The sequence below is a fragment of the Rhinoraja longicauda genome, chromosome 9, assembly GCF_053455715.1.
Source record: "Rhinoraja longicauda isolate Sanriku21f chromosome 9, sRhiLon1.1, whole genome shotgun sequence".
Classification (NCBI taxonomy): Eukaryota; Metazoa; Chordata; class Chondrichthyes; order Rajiformes; family Arhynchobatidae; genus Rhinoraja; species Rhinoraja longicauda.
This window is the reverse complement of record NC_135961.1, coordinates 16,241,915-16,268,210: the sequence shown is the minus strand read 5'-3', so window position 1 is coordinate 16,268,210 and position 26,296 is coordinate 16,241,915. Positions and strand designations below refer to the sequence as shown.

At 40.4% G+C, this 26,296-nt stretch overlaps 1 protein-coding gene across 16 annotated transcripts in view; it reads left to right on the top strand.

The window, feature by feature from the left end:
- The window catches only part of LOC144596502 (girdin-like), a 129,685-nt gene that overhangs the window by 48,806 nt on the left and 54,583 nt on the right, over positions 1-26,296 (top strand). For 12 of the 16 annotated variants that reach the window (XM_078404861.1, XM_078404859.1, XM_078404858.1 and 9 more), the window contains 10 exons: positions 135-293; positions 385-531; positions 925-1,069; positions 2,349-2,533; positions 6,650-6,787; positions 9,712-10,782; positions 12,790-12,917; positions 16,534-16,675; positions 22,945-23,121; positions 26,056-26,217. In XM_078404861.1, coding sequence (XP_078260987.1) covers positions 135-293; positions 385-531; positions 925-1,069; positions 2,349-2,533; positions 6,650-6,787; positions 9,712-10,782; positions 12,790-12,917; positions 16,534-16,675; positions 22,945-23,121; positions 26,056-26,217 — 2,454 coding nt within the window. Of the gene's footprint in view, positions 1-134; positions 294-384; positions 532-924; positions 1,070-2,348; positions 2,574-6,171; positions 6,210-6,649; positions 6,788-9,711; positions 10,783-12,789; positions 12,918-16,533; positions 16,676-22,944; positions 23,122-26,055; positions 26,218-26,296 lie in introns of those variants that run through there. The other 4 variants (XM_078404866.1, XM_078404850.1, XM_078404862.1 and 1 more) reach the window with 3 other exon arrangements.

Sequence of the window (26,296 nt, the reverse complement as noted above, 5' to 3'; positions counted from 1 at the left end):
TGATTCTATTCTAAATAACACATCAGAAACAAAAATTCAGTTTGCAAACATATTTCTAGCCGAGTTGATTTTTATTTTAAATATTTGCCCTGTTCCACAGTACTGTGAAGTGTAATTATCTATTTATTTGCCAGAACCTACAACTTCAGACTGATGCTCGCTCTGCTAGAACATATCGTGATGAGCTTGACTCATTACGTGAAAAAGCATTTAAAGTTGATAAGCTTGAAAGTGCAGTTCTCCGATACAAAGATCGGCTTCATGACATTGAATTTTATAAAGCAAGAACTGAGGTATGTTGAGTGACAGAATTTAAGCATTTATTATTTCATTTTTATTAAATATTTCTTGTTAATTCCTTGTTCCTCATAATTAAAACTTTAGGAATTAAAAGAAGATAACAAAATCTTATTGGAGACTAAAATAATGTTGGAAGACCAGCTTGAGGGAGCCCGAGCCCGTTGTGACAAGTTGCACGAATTTGAAAAAGAAAACCTACAATTAATGGCTAAAATGCATGATATGGAGATGGTATGTCTTAGTTTCATTTTCCTCTATTGAGGTGGTGGTGGGGGGGGTGGAGGTCCGATAGTAGCAGCATGATGAGGACATGGCCCAGAGGGCAGGGTTCCTTAATGATAGTTGCTGCTTTCTTGAAGCAGCGCTTCATGTTAATACTTTTAATAGTGGAGAGGGCTATTGCCCTTGATGGAGCTGGCTGAGTCCACCACTCTTCTACAGTCTCTTAAGTTCCTGTGTGTTTAAAGTACCATACCAGGCCATGATGCAACCAGTCAGAATACTTTCTGCAGTACATCGGTACATGATTGTAAATATGTATTCATATTTTTAAATTTAATACAACGTTTTCAACCTTCATTTCTGTTGTTTTCTTTTGAGCTGTGTTTTTTTTTGTCATTAAAGGAACATGACACAGACAGGAAACGCATTGAAGAATTAATGGAAGAAAACTTGTCTCTTGAAATGGCTCAGAAACAAAGCATGGATGAATCATTGCACTTAGGCTGGGAACTAGAACAATTATCCAAGACCACTGAATTTGCAGAGGGTAGTTAAAGATACATTAAAATTATTATATTCATTAATAGTTTTTAGATAATATTATGTTGACTTGTTTCATGCTACTTTCATAATATCTTTCATGCAGTTGCTAAAAAAATATTAGTTTTATTATACATTACTTCACAATTGTCAACATCTAAAAATATTAAAATATAAGCTGAATTCTAATTAATAAGAAGCAAACTGACATACGTATACACTACATACATATATCTATTCTCCAACGGCAAGAAATGCTTATTCATGTAGAGAATATTATTCAATATGTGTAAGAAGGAACTGCAGATGCTGGTTTAAATCGAAGATAGACATAAAATGCTGGAGTAACTCAGCGGGATAGGCAGCATCTCCGGAGAGAAGGATTCGGGTCGAGACCCTTCTTCTGAAGAAGGGTCTCAACCCAAAATATCACCCATTCCTTCTCTCCAGAGATGCTGCCTGTCCCGCTGAGTTACTCCAGCATTTTGTGTATCTTGGAATATTATTCAGTTGGGAGGCTGGGAGTGTTCCCAGCGAGTGGTGTGGCCAGGAGTGTTCCCAGCTCGTCCGCCACGGACGTCAATGGGACCCATGCCATGAGAGTAAGGAGGGACTCACGAGCAATCATCGAGGAGTGAGGGGGCCATTGAGGAGCGAGGTGGGCAGTCGGAAGCTCCCTGCAAGTGCTGCAGAGATGTCCAAGAAAAGACCTGGCAGTGGGTGCTGGAGGTCAGGCAGGCCCGCACTGGGCGCCATAGGTCGGTCAGGACGCACCGCTGAGAACAAAGAAAGACCCAGCATGGGGGGGCTGCCAAGAACAAAGAGGGACCTGGTGTGGGGGGGGGGGGGGGGTTGAGAACAGAGAAAGACCTGACATGGGGGGGGGGGGGGGGCGCCAAGAACAAAGAGGGACCCAGCCTGGGGGGCTTCCAAGAAAACAGAGGGACCCGGCGTGGTGGAGCGGTGGGGGCAGGAACAATGTGGAACCCCGGGGGGTGGGGGGGTGACCGAAAACAAAGAGGGACTACTTTTCAACTTTGTCGGTGCCCAATACTTTTTGTATACCTTGTGTATGATATGCAAAACAAAGAATTGCACTGTGACATATCCCATGTGATAATAAAGAATCAATCCATAAATTGGTTTAACTAAACCAATTTCTGTTTCACTGAACTTCATTTGGTTAAACTACTTAATCAGAAATGTCTTGTTCTATGACTATGAATGTATTTAAAATTACTGATTGTGATATTCATTTAGTCTGGTATTTACCTTTAAACTTGCAGGTCCACAGAAGTCTCTGGGTCAGGAAGTGAATGAGTTAACCTCAAGTCGTTTACTTAAGATGGAGAAAGAAAACCAAGCTCTGCTGAAAACTGTGGAGGAACTTCGCATTACCGTGGAATCTACAGATGGCTGTAATTTTAAGTTTCTGGAGCTAGAAAAGGAGAACCAGAGACTAAAGAAAAAGGTGTCAGTAATTCTTTGTTAGAAGTGTTAAAAATGTCAAGGTACAGTGAACAACAGAAATTCCAGCTGGACTTTTGAGCCAGTCCTATCCAACATGATCTATTTTATATTATAGTTTCAATCTATACTGCCCAATTGATAAGGAGTGGGTGGCTAGAAGAACAAAATGGAAAATTCTTAGCCTAAATGAAATCCAGGAGATTGTAAAGGCCAGTGATTTTAGTTAACTTTGATCTATCTTTTGCAAATCAAGAATTTTGTCATTTACCAAAATCAAGGTGCTTGATACTTGCACCAAATTGCCACTTTGTGTATTACAGAAACGGAAAACTCTTTAGACTTTAGAGATACAGTGTGGAAACGGGCCTTTCGGCCCACCGAGTTCACAACGACCAGCGATCACCCCACGCACTAGCACTGTCCTAAAAACTCCATACAGTCACTGGTGAGGATTCAACCCGGATTCTAGTGGTGTATGGCAGCAACTCTTCTGCTTTGCCACTGTGCCGCGCTTTGAAAAATAAATTATTCTTGTCATTTAATCTAGCTGCAGATACGACCTCAACACAAATTTTATCTGTGTGCAGCTTGCTGTTGTATTTGACCCCGAGATGAATTTCAGATCACAAGTCTAAGCTGCTGTCGCTGAGACTGCCTGTTCCAACCACCACAAACATCACGTGTCAACTTTTTGCTCAGCTCATCTGCTGAAACCTCTTGGCTGGCCTCTTACATCTTATCTTTTAATGTGAGGTCATCCAAAGCTGTTGCCATGTCCTCTCACTAACCCTTCATCCATGAACTTACTGGCTCATATTGACGCTTCGTTGAATAGTATGTCAGTATTGAAATTATCACCATTGTTTTTAAATTCCTTTTCTATTTGTGGCTTTGTCAAGCCTTATATTTACGTATTTACATCCTTGCATTAGATCAAAGGTTAGTCACTTCACTACCAGCTATCAGGATCTTCAGCTCTGGAATTTTTTCCTTAAACTTTCAACCTCTCAACTGTCTTCATTTAAAATTTGTGATATCTATTTCTGACCAAGCATTTGGTCACATGGCCTGATATCTCTTTATATTTTTGGGTATCCAAATTTTTGTTTGAAATAAAGAAATCATTGGAAATAAAATATATCTATCACATTGGCTATACCATGGAATAAAGTATCAATCAAGCAACAGAAATAAAATTGTGGGTGACTTTAAACTTTACATAGGATAAATTAAATTGTGAAAAGATGAGTTTATGCAATGTATTTGAGAACATTTCCTGTAATAATAAGGTTCTAGCTATGGAACATTATTTTTTAAATCTGATCATGTATAATGAGATGGGATAAGTTAGTGAGCTTTCAGCAGAGGATCGATGAGAAAGGAGTGATTAATACATTCAAATCAAGTTGAGTTTGTTGTCATTTGCACAGTTTACGGTAAGGTACAATTACAATGAAAATCTTGCTTGTCACAGCATCACTGGCACATAGACACAGACAAACACATAAAGGCATAAATTATACATTTTGCATAAAATTCAGCAAAAAAGGGTAAGGGCTGCAAAAAACAAATATTAGTGCAAAACTGAATTATAAAAACACAAGTCCATGTTAGTGCAAGAGGTGATCCATAATATTCTGTTGTCGGGCTAGGATTAGTGTTGTGCAGGTTGGCTTATGAACCTGATAGTTGTAGGAACATTGCTGGTCTTGAACTTGGTGACATGGGACTTCAGGCTTCTGTTGCTCCTCTCCAATAGTATCAGCATGATGAGGACGTGGCCCAGAGGGCAGGGTTCCTTAATGATAGTTGCTGCTTTCTTGAAGCAGCGCTTCATGTTAATACTTTTAATAGTGGAGAGGGCTATTGCCCTTGATGGAGCTGGCTGAGTCCACCACTCTTCTACAGTCTCTTAAGTTCCTGTGTGTTTAAAGTACCATACCAGGCCATGATGCAACCAGTCAGAATACTTTCTGCAGTACATCTGTACATGATTGTTAGAATATTTGGTGACATGTGGGAGAGTGAGTGTTTAATTGTCATACGTTCAGACAACGGAATAATGAAAATTCTGCAGATTTACAGTCTGATAAATGTAGTATACACAGATAAAAACATAAATTAATATTCGATAAATTAATAACTAATGCTAGGTGATCGTAATGGTGCAAAAATCAAAATCCATAATGCAACCAAAGACATGGACTGTACAAGTTCATAGATGCCGAGATTAGTGTTTAAGAGCCGGATTTGTTACTGGGAAGAGACTAATATTGAACTTGCTGGTCAGTTTTCCCTCCATGGTTGACCCACCATTGAAAACTGGTGCTTGGTCTCCTAACTTCCCCTTTCTGAAATTAGCGACCAATTCCATGATCTTGTTGACTCTAAGTGAGAGCTTCTTGTAGCGTCACTCAATCGGATGTTTCATCTCTCTCCAGTATACTGACTCATAACCAACTGTGATTAGGCTGACCACAGTAGGGTTGTCAAGGAATTTAGAATAGTGCTGACCCATGCAGACATATGTGTAAAGAGAGAGCAAGGGGCTAAATATGCGGCCTTGTGATGCACTTGTGCTGATGGTCAATCAGGCAGAAATGCAAGGATGATCATAAAGAAGTACTGCACAGAAATAGGCAATTCGAATCCATATCAGCCATAAACTCCCATTTAAACTAATCCTATCTTAATCTTATTTTTATTCTCAAATTCTTATAAACTCACCATGCTTGTGCATGTGACAATAAACGACTTGACTACCTTGTTGCAGTCGGTAACCTTGATGTCAAAAGCATTTAGGTCCCTGCACCCTGATATTTTGATTACTTTTTTTGTCCTTCTGACATTAATTCTGCTAAATCATTATGAATTGGAACTAATTTTAGATGTGTGTTAGTTTTCAATAGATTGAACTTGGTTAAATTAATTTCAGTTAAGACACTTACAGTATTTATTTTGCCCACAAAAAATATTTAATGCTGTAAAATTTGTCCTGATTATTTAATTGCAATCATAATATATTTCATTCAGAATACAGTTCTTTGTAGTATAAAGCAAGTGACACTATTAGCTGCTACCATTATTTTATTGGTGTATTAATTAAGAAATCTATTGAGTGGCTATTTGTAAGAGATAGGGTGGGGCTGATTTTTGAGAAACTCATTTCAATATTTGAATTACTCAAACCCAGATTGCGAGGATGACCTGGATTGGTATTGACAATTAGATAGAAAAGAGGGTAATGTGGCGTGTCACAGGGAGAGCTCATGTACTTTGTTGGAAATTGATTGAAGATTTAACGCATGAAAAAGACCCGTGGCCTACCGAGTCCACACCAACCACTGATGTGTTCATACCAGTGCTCTGTTATCCCACTTTCACATCCACTCCCTACACCCTTGGTAATTTACAGAGGCCAATTAACCATTAAATCCGTACATCTTTGGGATATGGGGAAACCTGAGCACCTGAGGAAATCTATGTTGCCACAGGGACAGGACAGCGTGCAAACTGCACACAGCACGTGAAGTCAGGATTGGAACCTGGGTCTCTGGCACTGAGGTAGCAGCTCTACCCGCCGCGTCGCTCTCCCCGGCTCCCAGGGAAAGATGAAGACAAGGCCAACTTAGGTTGCAGTCAGTGCTCGGTACATCTGATCTTAGAAAAGCGATCAGGTTAGTTCTGTGGCGCTTGAAGAAGCATAATGACACTTCTGATCCATAACCAATTTTGGAAAGTGGGATATGTGTAGACTATTCAATTCAAGGATAATCAGGATGAACAACAAACATTGTCATGACATTGACACCCACTTTCAGTGAATTAATAATTTAAAAAGAGGTATCTTTGCACATTAAAAGATCACATCAATATATATAACATAAATTGAACCACGTGTTCAGTTTTATGTTTACATTTAGATGGCAAACTTGCTTTCTGTGTAATCAAGTACACTTTATTGATAAACAGTTTATAGAGTTCTCAGATTCCATTACTGATTTGTTTTAATGAATGTGAAAGTTTATTGCAACTGTGGTATTTTTGTTTTGTAGAGAGATGTGTGTGGATTTGCAACATGATTTTTTTCCTGAAAAATTATATTTTTCTGTTTTAGGTGGAAAGGCTCAAGGGTGAAATCAGTAGTGAAAAACAAAGTATGCAAAATGTTCAGGCGCTCACTGATGATCTTATAAAGGAGAAGTCGCAACTTGAAAAATCTATTGAAAGCATTCGAGAAAATGCTGAGCGACAGGTACAGGGACATATTTAAATACACTTGTTTCCACTTCTAAATAATGCTTGATTACTACAACTTCATTTTGACTTGACAGATTTGTAGGACTGTCTATTAATTTAGGATTACAATTTATTAGTCTTTTAGCCTGGTTTTATTGCAGCCGCAAAATGATTGGGACCATGATGGGGACGTAAGAAAATAGGGCATGGAAGAATGAATATCTATCTCCCTTAGTATGAAGCCAATGACTGATGAAAGTTTAAAAACAGTATTAAAAAGTTATATTCTGTGAATTAATCTCGGCTGTTTTGAATGTAGTGTAAACTGGATAATTAACTTGGCAAGTAATTACAATGCTACAAAGGTTATTTCCAAGTTTTAATCTTTCTTACCTGAAACCCACACTTGCATCTTAATTATTTCAATAAAAGACAGGGAGAATGGGATGGGGTAAATGCTCAGTCCACCTTGGCATACGCAATCTCCCAGTTGCCAAACATTTAAATTCCCCTTCCCATTCTCATACTGACCTTTCTCTCCTGGGCCTCCTCCACTGTCACATTGAGGCCACACGCAAATTGGAGCAACAGCACCTCATATTTAGCTTGGGCAGCATATAACCCAGCAATATAAACATTGATTTCTCTAATTTCAGGTAAATCCTGCATTTGTTTTTCTCACCCTCCTCCACTGGGATATGGGGAAACCTGAGCACCTGAGACACTGTTCACATCCTTGTGTCTTTGTCGATAGCATATTTTCCCCGACAACAATGGACTCCATCCTTCCTGGGGTCATCTGTTGCCGGCCCTGATTTGTTCAGGCCTTCTCTGCCTTTCAGTCTGAAGAAAGTTTCCAACCTAAAACATCACCTATTCCCTTTCTCTAGAGATGCTGCCTGACCACTGAGTTACTCCAGCATTTGTGTCTTTCTACACTTAGGAATGTTTATCTGGCAGAGGATGTTGATATTGGCTCATCAAGCCAAACGATTTGGAGGCAGTGAAAGTAGTATTTATTCAGCCCATTGGGGTGCCTATTTAAGTTTTCAATAACACTGAAGCATACAGGAGAGTGCCAATCACTGGTGCTTGCATACACCTTGAGCCTGGAAGTGGGTTTGAGAGTCTCTGAGCAAGTATTTTATGATGAAAAATGTCATCGTCGTTGTACTTGCGCTGGGCTGCCTCTCAAGAAAAGGAAAGTGATCTACTTTTTCCAGGGTGTTGACTTGATGGATGGTGTGCAGTGAAGGCAGATTGGTAGCGGACCTTTGTTTTTCTGTAGAGCAAAATGGGTGTCATTGTCCTTCAAGAAAAATGGTAAAATCTTGTTTGCCTTTGTTTGAGTGGAGACCTGATGCAGATATTCAAAATTATGACGGGCATGTGCATGGTCATTAGTGAGGAATAATTCCCCATTACTAACGTGTTTGAAAGAGTGTGTGATTGATGGAGGTGAAGATTTGGAAGTGATTTGAAGAAGAAGCATTGGAATGCCGTGCCACAGAGTAGTGGAAATCATGTACTTTCAACTTTTAAGCTGTTAAAGGTTATTTAAAAGATTTAATCTTAAAAAGATTTAATAGGAACCTCGGGGGTAACTTTTTCAAGCAAAGGGTGGTAGGTGTATGGAACGAGCTGCCGGAGGAGGTAGTTGAGGCAGGTATTGTTGCAACGTTTAAGAAACCTTTAGACAGGTACACGGATAGGACAGGTTTATAGGGATATATGGGCCAGATGCAGGCAGGTGGGCCTAGTGTAGATGGGACATGTTGGTCGGTGTGGGTGTTGGGCCGAAGGGCCTGTTTCCACGCTGTGAGACTCTGACTCGATATTGGCACATTGCTGAGGAGACTAATTACTGCTGTAATTATCTGCTACTCACAGAATCTTTGCTGGTTAACTTCCTCATGTGTAATATAATTCTCTAATGTTGAACTTTGCAAGAAATCATGGCATGTGCTCAAGGACTACTTGCTGTTTTAGGATTTTTCACTGGATGCATTAATAGACATTCATCTTAGGATGATGAATGGCTGGGAAAAGCATGAAAAAAAAATTGGATAAACTTTGTAGATCAAAAAATTCTCGTTCTTATCGAGAGAAACTGTTATCAAGAGCAACCCTAAACATCAGAGAGGCAGCCCTTTTAATATTAATGTACACTTTGTCATTTCCACATAATAGGTCCATATAATATACTCTTTTTTCCCCCCCAGATTGGAAATGCCCAACTCTAGAGGGCATAACTATAATGTGAGAGAGGGAAAAGTTTAATGGAGATAAGCAGGCAACGTTTTATTTTACACACAGAGTAGTCGGGGGCTGGAGCGCATTGTCTGGGATGGTGGCAGAGGCAGATACGACAGTGGCTTATAAGAGGCTTTTAGATAGGCACATGGAAGGGCAAAGAATAGGGTCCTATGGATATGTACAGGTGGATGAGATCAGTTTAACTTGGCATCATGTTCCGCACAAACATTGTGGACCGAAGAGCCCTTTCTAATGGTAGACACAAAATGCTGGAGTAACTCAGTGGGACAGGTTGCATCTCTGGAGAGGAGAAATGGGTGACATTTCAAGTCAAGACCCTTCTTCAGACTTCTGAAACGTCACCCATTCCTCCTCTCCAGAGATGCTGCCTGTCCCAATGAGTTACTCCAGCATTTTGTGTCTACCTTCGATTTAAACCAGCATCTGCAGTTCTTTCCTACACAAGCTTGTTCCTATGTTATGAACTAATTTACAAAATTGCATTAAATTGGGGAAAGTTTGCCTTCCCGTTTATTTTTCTCTGCCAGATTTTCTTCATTGTTATTTCTGCTTTCATTTCTACAAGAATGAAACATCCTGTGTGGTTTTGCATTTTAGACATGACAATTAACTGGGAATTTATATGTTTAAAGTGAATTACCCCACTTCACTTTTATGTTGTAGATCAAAGTGTTGGAACAAGAAAATGAGCATTTGAATTATACCATTGCATCTCTGCGGCAACGTGCACAAATAAGTGTAGAGGCTGGAGTGAAAGACATTGAGAAAGAAAACAAAATCCTCCATGAGTCTATTAAAGAAACCAGCAGTAAACTGAATAAAATAGAGTTTGAGAAGAAGCTAATCCAAAAGGAGTTGGGACATTATAAAGAAAAAGGAGAAAGGGCAGAAGAACTTGAGATTTTTTTGAGTCGCTTGGAAAGAGAAAATGAACAATTGCAGAAGAAGATTACTGGTCTAATGATCACGTGTGAGAAAATAGATATCTTGGAACGGGAGATCTCTGATTTGGAAGTGGAAAATAATAAGCTGAGAAAGACATTAAATAGCCTCAAAAACCTTACTGTCCAATTGGATATTTTAGATAAAGAAAACACCCAACTTGAGGATGAAAATTTGCAGTTAAGGAGAACATTGGAGAACTTGAAGTCCAATGGTGTCAAGTTGGCACAACTTGAATTGGAGAACAAAGAACTGGAAAATGAAAAAGAGCGGTTAAAAAAGAACTTGGATATTTTGAAGGCTTGTAACAAGAAAAGTGAACGATTGGAGGTAAGCTATCAGGGACTTGATTTGGAAAATCACAGACTCCAAAAGGCCATGGAAAATAGCAACAAAAAAATTAATCAATTGGAAAATGAACTGCAAGATTTAGAAACGGAAAACCAGAACTTGCAAAGAAATCTGGAAGAGCTAAAAATCTCCAGCAAACGGTTGCAACAACTGGAAAAAGAAAACAAACTACTTGAGCAGGAGACTATCCAACTGGAGAAAGACAAAAAGCAGCTTGAAAAAGAAAATAGGAGATTTCGTCAACAGACTGAGGTCAAGGATTCCACATTGGATGAAAACAATATGACAATTTCTAACCTGGAAAAAGAAAATAAATTGCTTACGAGAGAAATCAACAAATTCAAAGACTTTTATGGACGACTGAAAGATTTAGAGAAAGATAATAAAGAATTAGTTAAACAAGCAACTATTGATAAAAAGACATTAGTGACATTGCGAGAGGTAAGAAGCATTATATTTTTCTGAGTCAGAGCACTCCTGGTAAATATCAGCAGGCAATTTGTTTTCAGAAATGGATATACTGAAAAGTAGAAAGTAGTGAAGAATTTGCTTCCCTCAGTTGAATAATTTAAATACTGTTAAACTGAAGAAGCAAATATTGGGTTACAATACTTTTTTGGTGCAGCTGCCTTCGTAGCAGACAAATGTGAAACTATCGTGCACAAGAAGATATTAAAACAATTGAACAGAAACATATCCCAAGTTATAGATTTTACTAAGTCTAAATGGAAAACAGAAAGTCAGGTTAGGAATCCTGCAAGTTGGAAGATAGTTGAGTATATATGTACAGATCAGTAGGAACATTGGTATGGAGTCAATATTTTTGAGTTGCTGGACCATCATTGTAGTCAAACAAACAATTCAAAAAGATGTTTAAAAACCCAAACAATCTTTTGATTCAAGCCTTATTTTAATGTAACCTATAATGTGGATCATTTACATAGGTCCTCCTTTGGATTCATCTGGTTTAATATGATGAGTGGAACAAGGACTTAGATTATTTACAGAAGATGCGTGTAGGCAATAGAGGTTTTATTGGACCTTGGTGAACTGGAAAGGGAATAAAGGTAGTCCAGCTGTCTGTCAGAAATTAAGGCCCCAGGTTAAAATGGGCAGAATGCATAACAGTTTTTCCCATTTGTTATTTTGAAGTTGTGATCAGAATCCTTCAAAAGTGAATGACTCCATCCCCTCGTAATGGTCAGGTTTTTTGTGTTTCCTGCAAGTATTTTAGCAAAATTTAAGCTAGATTATACTGAGTCCTTACTTATTATTTTACAATCGGAATACTTGGGACATGAACCCCGGCCCCCACTTGATTTTTATTTTCTAACAAAATTTTCTAAATACATGTACACATTGAAGAACCAATCATAATGCAGTGATTGTTTCCAGACCACTTGTATCAACAGGCTCCCAATTATGCATTCTGAATAATGTAGTCTTTATTGACATTGCGATAACTTGTAATTTCCAAACTTATCACTAAGTTTCGGTAGAAGTAGGTTGTTAATTAACAATTACTTTTAGATATGCAAACATATGTATTAGTGTATGTGAACATTACGGAGCATTGTTATGTTTATTTGATGGCCATTTTGGGTACAAAGGGGGTTAGTAGAAAATTCACTATAATTCACTAAAATTCATGCTCCTGAATTGATTGGAAATGTTTATTTTGTTACAAAACTTTACCACCAAAGGCAGGTGCAAGAAGTGTCAGAATAGTTGCTGGCTGCCAGGAGTGTTATTTGTTGATTCCAATGCAGAGTAGTTGTGTTTCATTAATTTGCCATTGACAAAAAAACAACATTGAAATAAACCACCTTATTTTATGTAATTTGGAAATGATTATTTGATTGTAAGACCCTGCCGTAAAAGGTTCGTGCAACAATTAAGAAAAAGTAGTGGCACTTAAGGGACTTTTGGATCGACGCATGATATGAAGGTAATGGAACAACATGGATCATGTGCAGGCAGATGAGATTATTTTCATCTTGGCATCATGTTTGGCACAGACATTGTGGGCAAAAGGGCCTGTTCTTGTGCTGTGTTGTTCTATGATCTAGTGGTATCTGCAGTTTCATTATCTGCAAAAAGTCTGTGCCCCTATCCCTCACAAATAATGAGGAATTAGAGTAATTATTTTCATCATGAGCCATTACTTGGATGTCAAATATTCATGCTTTTTTTTAGTACTCTCTGCGCCTTGTGAACGTTGATCCTCTTTTGCTAGTTAAAAGGCAGTTGGCCGGCATAAATAAACATTTTTATTTTAAGCTGAACTGTTGGCTTGATATTTAACTGAAATTGCCATGAAGTGTATTTTAATATGTAAAACCGACTTTTAGATTTTATTGAGTTATTTCTTACCTTATAATTCTCAACAAAAGAACTTTAATCGTTGGTGCATCTGAGAACTTTTGCTAAATGGTGTGATGTTTGTAGGAACTTGTAAATGAGAAATTACATGCACAGCAAATGAACAATGATTTGGAAAAACTCACTCATGAGCTGGAGAAGATTGGACTGAACAAGGAGCGCCTCCTTCATGATGAACAAACCACCGATGATAGGTAAGACGGGGAAACTTCAGTATTGCTAAGATTGATAATAGTTTTAATATTAAATCCCCATGCCTCAAAAACAATGACGTAAAAAACTGACGAGGGCAGTGCCATGGACATTATCTACAAAGACTTTAACAAGTCTTTTGACAAGGTACTGCTTTGTAGGCTGGTCTGGAAGATTAGATCACATGGGATCTAATTTTTATTGGGCAAGGCATTGAGTACTGGAGTTGGAACATAGACACAAAATGCTGGAGTAACTCAGAGTAAAAGGCAGCATCTCTGGAGAGAAGGAATGGGTGATGTTCCGGGTCGAGACCCATCTTCAGACGAGTCAGTGGAAAGGGAAAGGAGAGAAATCAACAATGATGTAGAGAGATTTAGAACAAATGAATGAAAAGTTAGCTGTTTGTTGGGTAAAAACAACCTGATGCGACATGGGTGGGGGAGGGATGGAGAGAGAGGGAATGCAGTGGTTACTTGGAGTTAGAGTAATCAATATTCATACCACTCGGTTGTAAACTGCCCAAGGAAATATGAGATGCTGACCGCTCCAATTTGCGATTAGCCTCACTCTTTGACAATGGAGGAATGTGGGAATGGGAAAATGGTGGAGGATTATGTGTTGTATGCGACAGTTGCTGGGGTGAAAGGTAAGGACTAGGGGGACTGTCTTTGTTGCGACTGGGGGGAGGGGGAGCAAGGGCAAAGCTTGGGGGTAACCGAGGAGGCGCGTGTGAGGGCCTCATCTATGATAGAAGAGGGAAACCCCCATTCCCAAAAGAGTGAAGACATCTCGGATGTCCTGGTATGGATCAGCTCGTCTTGGGCGCAGATGTGGCATAGATGGAGGAATTGGCAGTAGAGGATAGAGTCTTTGCAGGAAGCAGGGTGGGAAGCAGTGTAGTCGAGGTAGTTGTGAGAGTCAGTGGGTTTGTAATCGACGTCAGTCGATAGTCTATCTCCTTTGATGGAGATGGTGAGATCAATAAAGTGGTGGGAGGTGTCGGAGATGGTCCAACTGAATTTGAGTGCACGATGCAAATTGGTGGTGGTTAATAAAGTCCATGAGTTCTGCATGGGTGCAGGAGGTAGCACCGATGCAGTTGTCAATGTTCGGGGATAGGGCCAGTGTATACCTGAAAAAGGGATTGTTCAGCGTACCCTACAAAGAGGCAGGCATAGCTGGAGCCCATGCGAGTGCCCATAGCTACACTTTTGATTTGGAGGAAGTGGGAAGGTCGAAGGAGAAGTTGTTACGGGTGAGGACCAGCTCCGCTAGGTAGTGGAGAATGTTAGTAGAGGGAAATTGGCTGATTCTGTGGTTGAGGAACAAATGGAGGGCTTTGAGGCCTTCCTGGTGGAGGATGGAGATGTAGAGTGACTGAATGTCCTTAGTAAAGATGGGGAAGGAGGGGCTCAGAAAGCAGGTCATTAAAGAGATGAAGGGCGTGTGATGTATCTTGGACATAGGTCGGGAGAGATTGGACCAGGAGTGATACGATGTAGTCCAGGTACACACTCCCTGTACACACATGACTGTGGGGCCAGGTTCAGCTCAAATTCCATCATCAAGTTTGCTGATGACACTGTGGTGGTGGGCCGGATCTCCAACAACGATGAGAAGGCCTACCGGGAGGATCTGGCACTCTGGTGTCAGGACAATAGCCTCCTCTTGAATGTCACTAAAACAAAGGAGCTGATTGTGGACTTCAGAAGGGCTAAACATCCAAGGACGTACACGCCACTGGAGATAAATGGGTCTACTGTGGATAGGGTGAGCAGTTTTAAATACTTGGGAGTCCGCATCACAGAGGATCTGACGTGGGCAACGCACATTGCCGCACTGGTGGGTAAGGCTAAGCAGCGCCTTTACCACCTTAGACAACTGAGGAAATTCAGAGTGTCTCTGAGGATCTCTTCATTGCTTCTACTCTGGGGCTGTAGAGAGCATCCTGTCCGGCAACATTACAGTCTGGTTTGGAAACAGCTCTGCCCAGGACAGGATGGCCCTGCAGAGAGTAGTGCGTTCGGCAGAACGCACCATGGGAACTACACTCGTCCCCCTGCAGGACCTATACATCAGGAGGTGCAGATCCAGAGCAAGCAAGATCATGAGGGACCCCTGCCACCCCAGTAACGGACTGCTCCAGATGCTACGATCAGGCAAACGCCTCCGCTGTCACGCTGCGAAAGCGGAGAGGATGAGACGGAGCTTCTTCCCACAGGCCATCAGGACTGTCAACTTTTATAACCCCAGAGACTAAATTTTTGTCGACACTAATAGTAACTTATTAACTTTATTTATATGCTGTAACTGTAATTCTTTTTTGTGCACAACCCGCAGGCATTGCCACTTTCATTTCACTGCACATCGTGTATGTGTTTGTGACAAATAAATTTGACTTGACTTGAGGTTTGTGGAAATTATTTCAGTGGGGCAGGAGCAGGCAGAAACAATAGGACTGCCAGGGCAGTTGTGTTTATGGATTTTGTTCATCTGAAATTTGATCAAGAGTCAAGTGTTTTATTGTCATAAATCCCGGAACGGAACAATTAAATTCTTTCTTGCAGCAGCACAACGGATATATAAACATAGTCCTGTAAACACCATAACAAGCAACAAAAAAATATATATATATACATATATACACACACACACATACACTGAACTATATATATGTAAATATATATATATATATATATATATATATATACATATAAAACAATAATAGTGCAAAGGCAAAAACAATGCATCCAACTCTGTAATTCAGAGCTTAATTGGAGGTTGTAGTGTTTAATAACCTGATGGTTTGTGGGAAGAAGCTGTTCCTGAACCTGGTATGCAGTTTCAGGCTCCCGATGACAGGAGTGAAATGAGTGTGTGGCCAGGGTGGTGTGGGTCTCTGGTGCTGGCTGCCTTTTTCAGGGAGCAACTCCTGTAGATCCATCCAATTTACAAGATTGCACATTACGTCTTCATCATGGTTGGTCAGCAATTTAAAGGTCTTGAGATTTATTTTCATTTTCTCCAGTGTAATTTAAAAAAAATTCAACTGGTTCCCGAATTCATGCATCAAAAGAAAGTAGTGATACATTGCTATCCAGAAACTAACTTGATTGCCAAGTTAATGAATTTATGCGTGAGAAAGAACTGCAGATGCTGGTTTAAACCAAAGATAGACACAAAAAGCTGGAGTAACTCAGCGGGACAGGCAGCATCTCTGGAGAGACGGAATGGGTGACGTTTCGGGTCTGAAGAAGGGTCTCTACCCGAAACATCACCGCTAAGTTACTCCAGCTTTTTGTGTCTATAATGAATTTATGTTCATGGAGAGATATAAACAATCACAGAAACACAAAATGACAGTCGCTGTTTGAGTAGGTGCTATAACTGTTGAAGTGGTTTTTTTTTAAGTGTACTTGCATGTAATATAGGATTGTTAGGAAGAATCACTCAAAGAATATGTACACATCCACATGCCAAAGAAAGTGCTCCTTGATAAAATTTCTATCAAAAGAACTTAGCCCATACAATTCAAAAAGAGAGATAATGCTTAAGATAATCCAAATGATTATTTAAAAAACATAACATTTTTTCATATCAATTTCCATCTTCCAGTAGATATAAACTGTTGGAGTCAAAACTTGAAAGCACGCTAAACAAATCTCTAGAAATTAAAGAAGAAAAAATTGCCAGTCTTGAAGCACGATTAGAAGAATCAACAAATTTAAACCAGCAACTACGTCACGAGCTAAAGACGGTAAGCCAGCAATATATAATTTTCTCAAGCTTGTAAGATCATAACTGAACCTATTATCAAAGTATCATGTTCACGAGTCATAGGAGCAAAGTAGGCCATCGAGTCTTCATTGCCATCCAATCATGGCTGATATATCTTTCAACCCCATTCTCCTGCCTTCTCACCATTGACACCTTTTATACCCTTACTAATCAAGAATTTGTCGATCTCCGCTTTAAAATATCCAATAACTTTGCCTCGACAGCCGTCTGTGGCAATGAATTCCACAGTTTCACTACCCTCTGATAAAGAAATTCTTGCTCATCTTTCTAGAGGTAAATCCTCTGGTTTGCTACTCTTACTAGTGGACATATCCTCCAGGCTTTTCACTATTCAGTAGGTTTCAATGAGGCCCCCCTCATCCTTCTGAACTCCAGCAAGTACATGCCCAGTGCCATCAAACTCTCATCATACGTTAAACCCGTCATCTTTGTAAATCCCTGATCATTCTTGTAAACCTCTTCTGGACCTGCTCCAATGAGACAACATCCTCCCTCAGATATTGGGCTCCAAATTGCTCACAATACTCCGTGTGGTCTGACCACTGCCTTATAAAGCCTCAGCATTAGATCCCTATTTTTTTACATTGTAGTCTTCTCGAAATAAATGCTAGCATTGCATTTGCCTTCCTCATTACCAGTTCAACTTGCAAATTAAGTTTTTGGGAATCCTGCACCAGTACTCTGAAGTCCCTTTGCACCTCCGATTTCTGAATCCTCTCCCCATTTAGAAACATTCTACGCCGTTATTCTTATTACCAATGTGCATGGCCACACACTTTACTAGGCTGCATTCCATCTGCTTCTTCTTTGCCCACTCTCCCAACCTGTGCAAGTCCTTCTGCAGAGTCCCTGCTTTTGTTACACTACCTGCCCCTCCAACTATTTTTGTATCATCCGCAAACTTGGCCACAAAGCCTTAAATTCCCTCATCCAAATTATTGATATACAACGTGAAGAGTAGCAGCTGGAGCACTGACCCCAGAGGAACACTGCTAGTCGCTGGCAGCCAACCAGAAAAAGCCACCATTATTCCCAATCTTTGCCTTCTGCCATTCAGTCAACCTTCTATCCATGCTAGCATCTTCCCTCGGATACCATGGGCTCTCATCTTCTTTAAGCCTCACCTTATCAAAGGCTTTTGAAAATCTGGTAAACACCATCCACTGACTCTCCTTTGCCTATCCTGCCACTAAGTTCTAGGAACAGAATTAGGCCATTTGGCCTGTCAAGTCTACTCTGCCATTCAATCATGTGCCCCATAACCCCTGACCCCCTTACTAATCAATAATCTGTCAATCTCTGCCGTAAAAATATTCATTGACTTGGCTTCCATCGATTCACCACCCTCTGACTAAAGAAATTCTTTCTCATCTTTCTAAAGACACGTCCTTTTATTCTGAGGATATGGCCTGTGGTCCTAGTTTCTCCCACCAGTGGAAACATCCTCTCCACATTCATTCTATGTAGGCTTTCGCTATTTGGTAAGTTTCAATGAGGCCCCCCCTCATCCTTCTAAACCCCCATCGAGGACAGGCCCAGCCCCTTCAAACGCTCATCAGATATGGGGCCCAAAATTGCTCACAATACTCCAAATGCGGTCCTACCAGTGCCTTATAAAGCCTCAGTATTACATACCTGTTTTTGGATTCTAGCCCTCTCGAAATAAATGCTTGCATTACATTCGCCTTCGTTACAACCGATTCAACATTTTAGGAATCCTGCACCAGCACACTTTGCAGCTCCTATTTCTGAATTCTCTCCCCACTTCCTCAAAGATTTCCAACAGATTCATCAGGCAAGATATCACCATCACAAAACCATGCGTAATTAAAACATTAACTACTAAAATATTCGTGATTATTAATTATACACTTAGTATACATTTACGCATGGAGAATGAGCAACTTACCGGCACATTTTCTTATTCTTGAACAACCAAGGATTGTACAAAAGGGACGGGCTGCACCTTAACAGGCGGGGGAAGAGCATTCTGGCAAGCAGGTTTGCCACTGCTACACGGGTGGGTTTAAACTAAATAGTGGGGGGGGAGACAAATTGGAAATACAAGGATGGAGTTAAAGGGAAAGAGAGTATAGGAAAAGTTAAGAAAGACACCAGAATTAACGGGACAGAAAGCTCACAAAGGGATAGGAGAGTATGGCCAAGTGAAATAGGAATCAATGTGAAAGGTGAGGTGAGTAATGGATTAAAAGTATTATATATGAATGAGCGAAGTATAAGAAGTAAAGTGATGAGCTTGAGGCTCAGTTAGAGATTGGTAGATATGACATTGTGGGGATTACAGAGACATGGCTGCAGGAGGATCGGGGCTGGGAACTGAATATTCAGGGTTATACGTCCTATAGTAAGGACAGGCAGGTGGGCAGAGGAGGTGGGGTAGCTCTGTTGGTGAGGGATGGAATTCAGTCCCTTGTGAGGGGTGACATAGGGACTGACGATGTAGAGTCGCTGTGGATAGAATTGAGGAATTGTAACGGTAAGAAGACACTAATGGGAGTTATCTACAGGCCCCCAAACAGTAGCCTGGTTGGAGGTGCAAGTTGCAGCAGGAGTTAAAATTGGCATGTAACAAAGGTAATGGTACTGTGATTATGGGAGATTTCAATATGTGGGTAGACTGGGAAAATCAGGTTGGTTCTAGACCCCAAGAAAGGGAGTTCGAGATGGATTCTTGGAGCAGCTCAGCTTGTATTGGAGCCTACCAGAGAGAAGGCAATTCTGGATTTAGTGTTGTCCAATGAACCAGATTTAATAAGGGAACTCAAGGTAAAGGAAGCGCTAGGAGGTTAAATCAGAAGTGACAGTGTTGCAGTTGAACAAAGGGGACTATGAAGTCATGAGAGAGGAGCTGGCCAAGGTCGACTGGAAAAGGATCCTAGCAAGAATGGCGGTGGAACAGCAATGGCAGGAATTTCTGGGCATTATCGAGAAGATGCAGGATCATTTCATTCCAAAGAGGAAGAAAGATTCTAAGGGGAGTAAGAGGCAAACGTGGCTGACAAGAGAAGTTAGGGACGGTATAAAACTAAAAGAAAAGATGTATAACACAGCAAAGAGTAGCCGGAAGCCAGAGGATTGGGAAACTTTCATAGGACAACAGAAGGTAACAAAACGGGCAATACGGGCTGAAAAGATGAAGTACAAGGGGAAGCTGGCCAAGAATATAAAGAAGGACAGTAAAAGCTTCTTTCGATATGTTAAGAGAAAAAGAGTAGCAAAGTCAAATGTGGGTCCCTTGAAGGCAGACACAGATGAAATTATTATGGGTAACAAGGAAATGGCAGAAGAGTTGAACAGGTACTTTGGATCTGTCTTCCTAAGGAAGACACAAACAATCTCCCAGATGTACTGGAGGACAGAGGATCTAGGGGGGTAGAGGAACTGAAAGACATTTTCATTAGGCGAGAAATAGTATTGGGTAGACTAATGGGATTGAAGGATGATAAATCCCCTGGGCCTGATGGTCTGCATCCCAGGGTCCTCAGGGAGGTGGCTCAAGAAATTGTGGACGCATTGGTGATCATTTTCCAATGTTCAATAGATTCAGGATCAGTTCCTGTGGATTGGAGGATAGCTAATGTTGTCCCACTTTTCAAGAAAGGAGCGAGAAAACAGGGAATTACAGACCAGTTAGCCCAACGTTGGTGGTGGGGAAGATGTTGGAGTCAATTATTAAAGAAGTAATAACGACGCATTTGGATAGCAGTAAAAGGATTGATCCAAGTCAGCATGGATTTATGAAGGGGAAATCCTGCTTGACTAATCTTCTGGAAAATTTTGAGGATGTGACAAGTAAAATGGATGAAGGAGAGCCAATAGATGTAGTGTATCTGGACTTTCAGAAAGCCTTTGATAAGGTCCCACACAGGAGATTAGTGGGCAAAGTTAGAGCACATGGTATTGGGGGTAGCGAGTCTGGCGGAGGCGATGGAAGAAGAGCTCCTCGTCATGGCGGACCCGGAACTCGTTGATGTGGGGGCAGAGGGGAACAAAGGTGAGGCCTCTGCTGAGGACAGACCGTATTGGGGGTAGGTATTGACATGGATAGAGAATTGGTTGACAGACAGGATACAAAGAATAGGAATAAATGTGTCCCTGTCAGGTTGGCTGTGGCGAGTGGAGTGCCGCAAGGCTCGGTGCTGGGGCCGCAACTATTAACAATATATATTAATGTTTTAGATGATAGAATTAAAAGTAACACTAACAAATTTGCAGATGACACAAAGCTGGGTGGCAGTGTGAACTGTGAAGAGGATGCTAGGAGGTTGCAGGGTGACTTGGACAGGTTGAGTGAGTGGGCAGATGCATGGCAGATGCAGTATAATGTAGATAAATGTGAGGTTATCCACTTTGGCGGCAAGAACAAGGAGGCACATTATTATCTCAATGGTGTCAAATTAGGAAAAAGGGAAGTGCAACGAGACCTGGGTGGCCTTGCACACCAGTCATTGAAAGTAAACATACAGGTACAGCAGGCAGTGAAGAAAGCTAATGGCATGTTGGCCTTCATAACGAGAGGATTTGAGTATCGGAGTAAAGAGGTCCTTCTGCACTTGCACAGGGCCCTGGTGAGACCACATCTGGAGTATTGTGTGCAGTTTTGGTCTCCTAATTTAAGAAAGAACATCCTTGCTATTGAGGGAGTGCAGCGTAGGTTCACGAGGTTAATCCCTGGGAGAGCGGGACTGTCATATGAGGAAAGATTGGAAAGGCTGGGCTTGTATTCACTAGAATTTAGAAGGATGAGAGGGGATCTTATAGAAACATATAAAATTATAAAAGGACTGGACAAGCTAGATGCAGGAAAAATGTTCCCAAATGTTGGGGTGTCCAGAACCAGGGGCCACAGTGTAAGAATAAAGGGGAGGGCATTTAAAAATGATATGAGAAAAAACTTTTTCACCCAGAGAGTTGTGAATGTGTGGAATTCTCTGCCACAGAAGGCAGTGGAGGCCAATTCACTGGATGCATTTAAAAGAGAGTTAGATACTCTTGGGGCTAGCGGAATCAAGGGGAAAAGGTAGGCAAGGGTTACTGATGTGTAAGAAAAAAACTGCAGATGCTGGTTTAAATTGAAGGTAGATGCAAAATGCTGCAGTAACTCAGCAGGTCAGGCAGCATCTCAGGAGAGTAGGAATGCCCATTCTTTCTCTCCCGACATGCTGCCTGACCCGCTGAGTTACTCCAGCATTTTGCGTCTACCCCACAGGTTACTGATTGTGGATGATCAGCCATGATCACAATGAATGGCGGTGCTGGCTCGAAGCACCTATGTTTCTAACCACTGTCATAATAACTCGGGCAATAACACAGACTGAATTATAATTATTATGTCCCTTTGCGCCTCTGATTTCTGAATCCACTCCCCATTTGGAAAATAGTCAACGACTTTATCCCTACTACTAAAATGCATGACTGCACATTTTGCTATGCTCTATTCTATCTGCCACTTCTTTGCCCACTCTCCCAACCTGTCCAAGTCCAATGCAAAATAAACTGAATTATTATTATTAAACAGCCTACCAAGGCATTTTCATTACTCTTTCCTATCAAGTTAATGTCCTTCCATGTTCTATTTTCGATAGCGCTTATTCATCCTCCAGTCAAGAGAGGCTCTGTATTTGAATAATCCTGCCAAACATTAACAAATGGGTGCCAGAACTCTGCAAAGCCCCTGAAGCAGGTCAGCTTCTGGATACTGATGTTTTATATCATTAGGACTACCTCCTGATTGGTGAGGAAAGGGAAAAGGGAATCTAGCCCATCCCAATCACATTGGTGCCAGACAAAACTCTCGCATTATGCTATTTACTAACTCTTTATCAAAATCATCACATCGACACTGTCACTGACATTTTCTACGTTTCCTGCTGTCTATTTAACAAACCTGTAATTCATAGCTTCACATTTCAGACCAAACAAGTGAATTTGAGTTCGAACTTTATGGATGAATATGAAAGATGGGAAACTGGTTAAAAAAAAATATTTGTGTGTTATGCAAGAAATAATTGTTACAGCTTTGGATCTAATGATGTGCAGTCATGATATAAAAAATGCAGGTGCCATGCACTTCCATTTCTGGGTTTACTTATTTTAATAAATTAACAGAAAATGTTAGTTTTATGATAAAGTTTGGGAGCAAAGGTTTGCGTAACATGAACAACTTAATAAAACTTTATGATGCATTTATTTATCTCCTTGTTAAAGGTGAAAAAAAACTACGAAGCTCTTAAACAGAGACAAGAAGAGGAAAAAAATGTGCAGAATTCACAACATAACCCTGTTGAAGAAATTCGGAGTACCATTAAATGGGAACAAGAAAACCAAGAAGTAACTCGTGAGCTGTTAAAGGTTAAAGACAGACTTATTGAGATTGAAAGAAATGTGAGTTCATTTAATATGTGATTAAAACCAATTTCAAGCAGATAAGCAAAATGCTGCTATATTTCATTGTTCATTGCCTGAAACTAATTGAGTTTATATATTGAACTGATTTATTTTTGATCCTTTTATAATATAAATGTTTTCTTTCAACTGAAGTTAAGTATATTTATTCTCTCTGTTTTCTCCATTCCTTATCAAATTGTTGGAATATACATTTCCACGAGCAGATAGCGACATCATTAGTCGATTATTAAAGATGTAATAGCAGCGCATTAATAGCAGCGCAGTAACAGGATCGGTCAAAGTCAGCATGGATATATGAAGGGGAAATCATGCTTAACTAATCTTTGGATTTTTTTAAGGATGTAACAAGTAGAATGGATAAGTGAGAGCCCAGTGGATGTGGTGTATCTGGACTTTCAAAAAGCCTTTGACAAGGTCCCACACGAGATTAGTGTGCAAAATTAGAGCACATGGTATTGGGGGTAAGGTATTGCCATGGAAAGAGAACTGGTTGGCACACAGGAAGCAAAGTGTAAGAATTAACAGGTCCTAGGTAGACACAAAATGCTGGAGTAACTCAGGCAGCATATCTGGAGAGAAGGGATGGGTGACGTTTCGGGTCGAGACCCTTCTTAAAATTAACAGATACTTTTCAGAATGGTAGGCAGTGACTAGTGGGGTGCCGCAAGGCTCAGTGCTGAGACCCCAGTTATTTACAATATATATTAATGATTTAGACGAGGGAATTAAATGTAACATCTCTGGCCAGATAGCACACAACAACAGATTTTTACTGTACCTCGGTACACGTGACAATAAACAAAACTAAACTAGGGACAATTTTACCAAGCCCATTAGCTGACAAACCTGTGCGTCTTTGGAATGTAGGAGGAAACCAGAGCACATGAAGAAAACCCATGCAGGTTACGGCGAGAAAGTACAAACTCCATACAGACAGCACCCGTAGGCAGGATCGATCCTAGATCTCTAGCGCTAAAAAGGCGGCAAGCTGCACTAAGAAACCATCTCATAGGCACTCTACAAATTCCTTTTTGGGATCCAATACAAACCTGATTTTCCCATTCTACCTGCATATTGAAATCCCCCATGACCACTGAAACATGGCCTTTCTGACATACCGATTAAATCTCGTGATGTAATTTGTGTCCTACATTATGGCTCCTGTTTAGAGGCTTGTATAACTCCCATCAGGGTCTTTTTACCCATGCAGTTTTTTAGAAAGCATCCTAATTGGTTGCATCATGGCCTGGTACAGCAGTCCAACATACAAAAACCCAAGAGCTTGCAGAAGTGAGGTGGACTCAACCCGTTCCACCACAGGATACAGCCCTCCTCACCATGGAAAGCATCGACTTGAGGTGCTGCCTCAAGAAGGTGGCATCTATCATCAAGTATTGCCTCCATTCGTGCTATGCTCTCTTCTGCCCATGTCATTTGTGCCAATATGTATAGTGACAGCTGGTTGCATCCCCTCCACTTTGACAATGTTCTGCAGCTGCTTGGGAACATCCTCGACCCTAGCATGAGGGAGGCATTTGCAGCCACAGAATCACTTGTCTGGTCCTCTATCAAATCTTTTATCACTATAACCCTCCATGTCTGACTTTATCCTTCGCCACTGTGCCTTTAAGCCAGTCTTGCAGGTTGATGTAGAACAGTCATTCCCCCTGCTGCCTCCCCTCCCTCGACAATGGTATCCAAAAGAGTATACTTGTTTTCAAGGGGAATGGTAATAGAGGTTCCTTGCACACTGTCTACTCTCTTTACCGTTCTATGCAGTCACCCAGACACTGTCTGCCTGAACCTTCAATGTGATCACCTTGCTGAAACTTCAATGACATTTTCAACATCATATTTTCCCTTTTGTAAGAACAGTGGCTTTACATGTTTTTTGGTTCTATGGATGAGTGGTATGGTGATATATGGAAGTGTTTTTATTTTCCAATTTGAATGACGAAGGAGTTGATTGACTTTTGGGGGCCTTTATCTGATTGCCCCTGTGGTGATGCATCCTTGTCCTGGTCAGAAAAATGTATTCAAGAAATCTTTGATATGAATACAAATTCTAAATTGGCATTTTAGTTGCACATAATGGATTGATACATTGTCATTAACTACATTTTGGATGATATTTAAGGTTATGTGTGATGGTGAATTTCAAAGATATCAAGGCATAATTGAAGGATAATCAGAGGAATTCTTTAATTGTCCTGATCAATGTCTGCCCCTTTGCCAATATCCCCAAAGAAAAATCTGGACTATCTGGACTGTGGGCTCTCTCCCCACTCACACCACCCCTCAATCCCCAAATGCCTTATTGCCAGGGTTCAGTTTCATTTTTAAAACAACCTCTTTCTATAGAAGGTAGAAAGGGGAAGTGATCCAAAGATGTGACAGGTGGTAGGTCTGGAGGTGAAGGCATGGTAAGAATTAGGGGAACAAATGACCTGGAGGCAGGTGATTGAAAGTGTTGACAAGATTGTGATTTGGGAAACTCGGATCAAGTAGTATATCAAAATAGCATTTTGTTTCAGATACAGGATATGTCTGAAATTGATGGTAAGTTAAATTCTTTCCGGTAGCAGTCAAGCATGAATGGTTCAGCGTTGACATCCAGCTGATGTTCAAATATTTTTTTACTGTGAATCAATAATTGTGGAGGATGTGAATTTATTTTTAAAAGATGTAAAGATAGCTATTTATTGTTATTTTAGCACACTGATCACATAATCATTTTGACAAAATTGCAAAGTATTTTCTTTACATTAAACTTACAATATCTGTTGAAAATAACGTGATGAAACATATATAAGGATTTGTACAAAATATAATGGTTTTTAAATATGGACTACGACAGGCTAAGTTATTTTTCTCTGAACTTCATTAATACATTTATTTTTCCTTTCAAAGAATGCAACACTTCAAGCTGAAAAACAGGCCTTCAAAACACAGCTGAAGCAGCTAGAAAACCAGAATAACAATTTGCAATCCCAAATTCTTACACTTCAGAAACAGACAGCATCGCTGCAGGTGCACAATACCACCTTGCAAACAGAGAATGCCAAGTTGCAGGTCAGAATCTATTATTTTAAATTCAACATTTGCAGCAACCTTGCTAACACAATTATATTCATGATTCTCAAGCAAAAAT